At 36.3% G+C, this 6,730-nt stretch overlaps 1 protein-coding gene across 1 annotated transcript; it reads right to left on the reverse strand.

Annotated features, from left to right (window-relative positions):
• Positions 1 to 567: 567 nt before the first annotated feature.
• LOC110656936 (ultraviolet-B receptor UVR8) lies at positions 568 to 6,730 on the reverse strand. The gene is made up of 7 exons (XM_021813939.2): positions 6,565 to 6,730; positions 5,701 to 6,378; positions 4,926 to 5,135; positions 3,762 to 3,872; positions 2,708 to 3,076; positions 2,500 to 2,607; positions 568 to 1,155 (listed from the first exon to the last, which is right to left on the reverse strand). The coding sequence occupies exons 2-7, from the start codon at positions 6,037 to 6,039 to the stop codon at positions 814 to 816; spliced, it is 1,479 nt and encodes a 492-aa protein (XP_021669631.2). The 5' UTR covers positions 6,040 to 6,378; positions 6,565 to 6,730; the 3' UTR covers positions 568 to 813.

The raw sequence follows: 6,730 nt of genomic DNA on the forward strand, positions 1-6,730 counted from the left end.
CTAAAATCTAAAACACATTGAATAATAGCTTCAATAAATTATAATAATTAATTTTAAGCCAACTTGATTGGACTTCAATAAATTGATCGAGCAATAAGCTCCAGTTCAACTCGTTTAAAATTAAGGTCAAGCTTAACTCATTAAACACTCGATCTAAAATAGCTCGCAAGAGATTATTCTCACATACACGTGCAGCCAGCTATTAACTTTTACGGCATACCGTGTTTATATTTTACGTACGAAATAAATTGCACAAGGTATGATCAAACTGAATGAATTTTCCTGAAGTTTAAAGGAATCAATTATGTTTTTCCTTCCCTGGTGTTGCATAATAACAATTTCCATTCATAAAAAAATTTACTATTCATAATGGGTGTGTTAAAAGGGGACGTTTTCGGCCCTCCCTCCCTCCCTCCCCAATAGATTAGGCTTGGTCTAGATTACTGTGGTTGTGGTATTGTTGAAACTCTGGTCAGGTCATAGCGGCATTCATTGAGGAGTCTCACAGTTTTCAGGCCATTCATCTTACGGGAGAGTTTTACACTGTCACAGTACACGATAAAAAGCTGAAAGGAAGAAAATAATAAAATAGCAGCTATAGGTCAATCAAAGTAGGAACTATTAGTCTTCTTTAATAGTTCCTTTAATCTTGTACTCTTGTTACTTCTTCTTGGACAAAAAATATCTATCAAGTACATAACCATTTAAACTAATAACATCAAGATCTGTATCATCAGCCACTTTGACAATCATTCACTAATAACATCAAGATCTGTATCATCAGCAAATGACTGCTCTTTGACACTTTGACAATCATTCACTTTCAGAAGCAAGATCTGTATCATCAGCCAATTCTGGAACAAAAATTTCAGTTGGTTCGAGGCATCCTCTCAACATGTCGTGCCCAAGCTGTGCTCTTTCATTATCTCCAAATCCAAATATCTGCCCCTGGCTAGTGACTGCAACAGTGTGATACAGACCTGTGCTGATCTGAGAAACACGATGTGCTCTTAAACTATCAAGGATTCGAGGTCTCATCACTTTATCATATACTCCCCTATCGGGAAAACCAAGGCTACCAAACCCCATCCAACCGAAGCCATAAACATGACCGCCATCAACCAGAACAAATGTTTTCCTTTTTCTTGCACAAACCTAAAAGATAACATGCAAGATCATTGATAGGGTCAAATAATACCTAACGAGATGAGAACATGCATTAAAGAAAGCATAATGTGCATTGTCTTAAGTAACTCCGCAGATTGTTCATTTGTTCTGCAGTATCGAAGTTGCATTTCATGACAAATTTACATAGACAAAGAAAAATTCATTCAGAACTCAAATAAAAGAGCTCATAAAAAGTTGTCACAACATGTGATTAGCATCAAAGAAGTGGAAGAGCTCCAAAGAAAAACAAATGAACCTCACAACACACAAAATCAGCTCATCTACTGTTGTGAGTACCCATAAATAATAAGCACATAAAGGTGAAATTGTTAACACATCAATGACAGCAGTATTTTACTTCCAAACCCAAAAACCATCATAATTCAGCATTGTGCATCCCATTCCTCCTCAATTTTTCACATGCTTTTAATTGTTGAGAGAATTTAAAATGCAGCCCATTTAAGATGGCATCAAGATAGCATTCTCTCCCACAATGATAAGACAATGGGATCGCCACCATTCATTACAAAGAAACTTCCAACTGCCTCTTTTGTTTTTCATTAGATGCCTGTCATCTATATTGGCCCAATGTGTAATGTTTGAGTTTTTGAATGTATTAATATTCATGGAGTTAATTCCTAGAAAATGGGATTTATAGTGAAGGGAACTTGGCCGCCAAGCTTGAATTTGACTTGTCTCGGTATGAAATTTTTGTTAACATCAGCAACCCAGCCTCAAACCCACCTCTGAATTCACTGAGCATCCATCAAGCTTAGTTCAAACTGGTAGGTCATGTCCTAAGCACAAAGGCCAATGAGAATGTTTCAAAAGAAGAATTTATGGGACTTCCTCTTTATAGTTTAAAGTTATTTCAGATTAGGGATCATTAATTTATTTTTAGGTTTAATCAATCTTAATATGTCAGATTCATGGGTTTTAGTAGATGACTTAAGAGTTTGATCTACCTCAGTTTCAAATGGTAACTGAGAATGTGGTACAAAAATTGTCAATTGGGAAGGTGCATACAGATACCAGTGAACTAGGAAAGCTACAGAACATGTTCCCAAAGTTTTGGAACCATTTCCAATAATGCTAGTCCCGAAGTGAGGAAGAAAGAGAGGAGAGAGAGAACTTAATTCACTAGTTATTACCATTTTTTGAGGGAATAAGATGGCCGTGCAAATAGCTTCTGGTACACACATCTAATTTGTTCAGAACATCCTAATAGGATTCTGTCCCTTTAGAATGAACTATATGTGGACTACAACAAATGTATGTTTTTCATGTGATCTTAATGGAAGTCAATGACAACCAAGCAAAGATTAAGCAAACCTGCACAGCAAGGTGACTCTTAAGGCTATTCAAGGGTTCTGGAAGAGTCTTATCAATCTCATCTCCATGGCCCAATGCACCGCAGTAACCTTTTCCCCATGTATAAACCTACAACCACCATAGCAGAAAATTAAATCTCTTGCAAGAGTTTAGAGGCAGGACACAAAGCACCATGTATAACCAAAAGTCTTTTAACGCTGAAACTAACAAATCCACTGGAATCGAGTGCCACAGCATGTTCATCTCCAGCAGACACACGAACCACGTGAATGCCCTTTCTCCTAAAGGTCTGAACTGCGCGAGGCAGGAACTCATTATGCTGCTCTCCATGACCAAGACAGAAATTAGAACCAGATCCAAAAGAGTACACTGCCCCATTATCAGTAACAGCTAAGACATAGCTCGGACCTGCTGCTATCTGAACAATTGAGCCAACTCCTTCAAGTGATTCAATGATTTTGGGTGTTGATCTGTCCACTGTGTCACCATGACCAAGCTGCCCATGTGTGTTGGTTCCACAACTATAGACATGGCCTTGTCTCGTAAGGAAAACAGTAAAGTTAAGTCCAGCAGCAACCTGCAATAAGTTTTAGGTGTTTTAGTATTAAAGGAAAGAAAAGGTGAAATAAAGAAATTGCAAGTCCTGTCAAGCACTATTACTGCCTTGCAATGGGAGGAAGGCATAACACTCCCCTCCCAAGTTCAAAATAAGAGCCTTGGCCCCTTCTTTTATTCAAAGTTTCAGAAACAGTCAAGACATGTTACTGGAGATATGGCTACCCACCATAAATGCCTCAAAAAGTTCATATCACATATCTCAAAACTTAAAATTGCACCTGCAATTGCAAGCCAATGACTTTTAACATCACACTGAACAATAGTCCCTAAGAAAACTATTTGATGGCAAGCCTAGTGTCTCGTCCAACAAGCTCAGAAACCATGTTTAAAAAATGCTTGTTACCTCACAAATGGCAAGGTTTTGGATAAACCAAAAATAAAAAATAATCGGAGAGAGGTTTTTCTTTTTCTTTTTTTTTTTTTTTAGGGGGGGGGGGGGGGGGGGGGGGGTTGGGGTATTTCAACCATGATAAATTTCTAAGATGTTATAAATGGATCTCTAAACCAAGAACCAAAATGATAGTATTGAAAAGCAACAATATCCATTTCCATTCACCATATATTCAAGAGCAATTAAATATAACAATCTATTTAATGCAACATTAATTTCAAAATGGTAATCAGAACACACACACACTCTATACCTGCTTGCAAGGAACTCCCTTCAATGCCTCAACAAGCCTAGGCCTAAATATGGGGCGGCTTGTATCTTGATGACCACAGCAAAATGATGAATTATCTCCACATGTGAAAACCTACATCAATAATTGACAACATAAGGTCAGTAACACAGTACTTGCCAAAACAAAACTCATAATTTTAAAAATCATGTCTTTCAGTGCCTGTCAGTCTATATTACAAGCATCTCTCCTAAAGTTATTAGGTTAAATATGAGCTTGATTAATGGAATAAACAAAAATAATAATAAATATACCATATGATAGACAGCACCATAAGCACAACATACATGCCCCAAGATCCAATAAATGGCCAAAATGACCACAGTATAAAGTTAATCATAGACAGACAGATTCAACCATAGTTGTTAAAGGCACAAAGAAATCCCGAAGCCTAGGCACAAGTCACAAGGTGCAAAAGAAATAAAATTAGATAAATAATCCTATATGAGCCAGCTCATATTAGTAACATATATCATATAGGATTCTAGCACTAATGTTTTTGAAATCCAAGTAAAAATAAAACCAAAAGATCTTAAAACTCTTAAATCATGTTCCTAAATTCCGACTAAATAGCAATAATTTCTAAAAGAACCATAAGAAAATACTCTTCATCAAGAGTAACTTAGTCTTCTTCATTGTCACCAAAAAAAAAATCTTGGTAAACAATACTCTTGGTTTTTTCTTTTTCTCTTTATATTATTTCTTTTAATGGGGGAGGTGGTGTTTAGATTTTAGAAGTTAAAAGAGTACATGGGATTTTTATTCTATTGATGATGACCCTCCCTTTCTCTCTTTACGCTCCCTTTCTCTCTTTAACAATGTGATATTCATATTGGCCAAACACCTCCTTGTCTCAGTTTACAGAGCTTGAGTTTGGCCTTCCTATGTTCGTGTTTTTTATAAAGCGAATTCAAGCCAACCCTGTGTAGTTTACTACAGTCTCAGTTATTTGCACCCTGAATCAAACATCATTTCCACATCAAACAACAACATTCAAATATTATCATCTTAGCTTTTTAATCAAGATCACATTAATCTTCAAAAGCTATAGTGCTATACTGAAGTAAACCACTTACTAACTAGTTGAGAATAAAGCATATGACTGATGAAATATGAACATTTACAAACCTTTCCAGACTCCAAAACAAATGCAGCATGATTGTGAGAGGCTGAGACTTGAACCACATGAGCCAAATATGGGAAACTAATCCTGGTGAATGCTACGCATTGTGTTGTTTCAGGAGCATGCCCAAGAACACCACACAAACTGGAACCACAAGAATACACAGATGAATTGCTGATCAGCAATGTGTGATACCTTCCAGTTGTAATCTGCATCTGCTAGCCAAAAAGGAGGCAATAATAAATATTGAGAACTCTTCCAGAAGCATCGACAAAGAAAAAGGGGAAGCAATTACCAAAAACAATGAAATTATTATCACAAGAAAAAAATGGACATCATTCTGGATAATCAAAGGGTTTTTTGGGCCTAATAATAGTTTCAATATCTATAGAAACATGGATCTGTTCCACACCCATGGAAGCAACAGCAAATGGTATTAATCATAAGAATTCTATATAATTATCTAAAATTTGTATTACTATTTCCTATTTCATTTTGTAATGAGAATGAGAATTCTAAATATTTGCATATTCTCAGAATCATTCAGTAAACATAAAATTGTTAAAAAGGTAAGGAAAAACAGAAAAGAAAACCAGAGGACAAAATTAGCCACTGTATCATTGCTTGGGGTTGCATGATAACTAAAATTTGAATGATAGGAAAAGGCTAAATCTAAAAGTATACTTTGTACCATTAAAAACCCTACCACCTTTAATATGCACTTATTTAGTTCATTCATTTATTGCAACCGTAGAAGCACATATTCAAAAGAAACAATACATTGCCTGCTGAAGTCTCGACCATCCCAGATGATTCCTCCACAGCCTGCAAGAACCTCAAAACCCGCTTCCAATTTCCTCCACACCGATCAAACAATTCTTTCTGGGCATCAAGTGACATCCCATTATAAACGCCATGTGACAAACACAGCTGAAATGCGGCAAAATCTACCATTGACTTGCATTTGTTAGGGTATAAACCATGGCTCCCTCCAAAAGTCGTAGAAGTTAACTCTAAACAAACAAGATCAACGGCACTAAGCCTGCCTGTCGTCAGTATCTCCAAAATCAAATGCGATGGCAATTCCTCAATTGAAACCAACCTATACCTATCTGCCATTTTTGCCAATTCTTCAGTTTTTGCCTCCACACCTAAAACTCACCAACCTTTTTACCCTCAAATTTCAAATTCAAGTCTTACTCACAAAAATTAGCTCAACAGAGGGGAAAACAGAAGGAAAGATGTCAAATTTTCAGGCGAAATCTAAAGCAATTGAAGCAACATATAAAGAAAACAACATCAGAGGGAAGAAAAATAGATGAAATGGAGTACAAGAAAGGGGACCCAGATGAAAAATTCACGGGTTTTTGGTTCAATGATTGAAAATAAAACATCAGAAGGGACAATTCACACACAAACCCCCGAGAGATAAATGGTAAATTGTGTCAAAACACAAGCCTGCAAACGAAATCAATCAGACAAAAACAAATTAGCACATCAAGAACAACGAAACCAATTGATAATTGAACACAATAGAAAACGAAATGACGGCTTTTGAGACCAAAATTCGGTTGAAAACCAATGAAAAACTAAATATAAAATAAAGAATTTTAATAATAAAGCAGACAATTAGTGAAAACTTACCAGCAAGTGGTGCTTTTCGGTGCCGATCTCAACTTTTAAAACCGAAATGTAGCAAACTAGCTTAAAAAAAACAGTGAATCAGATCAGTGGAAATTAAAAAGTGGAAAACGAAGAGAGAAACCAACAAGGGAAGGAAACAATTATCCCAGGCAATGGGTAACTAAAT

Source organism: Hevea brasiliensis, chromosome 4, assembly GCF_030052815.1.
Source record: "Hevea brasiliensis isolate MT/VB/25A 57/8 chromosome 4, ASM3005281v1, whole genome shotgun sequence".
Taxonomy (NCBI): Eukaryota; Viridiplantae; Streptophyta; class Magnoliopsida; order Malpighiales; family Euphorbiaceae; genus Hevea; species Hevea brasiliensis.

Coding starts and splice junctions, on each gene's coding strand:
- LOC110656936 (XM_021813939.2), bottom strand. CDS start 6,039: ATGGCAGATAGGTATAGGTTGGTTTCAATTGAGGAATTGCCATCGCAT. Junction 5,136..5,700: donor TCGAGACTTCAGCAGGCAAT/GTATTGTTTCTT, acceptor TTTGGCTAGCAG/ATGCAGATTACAACTGGAAG. Junction 1,156..2,499: donor AGAGTCACCTTGCTGTGCAG/GTTTGCTTAATC, acceptor GTTATCTTTTAG/GTTTGTGCAAGAAAAAGGAA.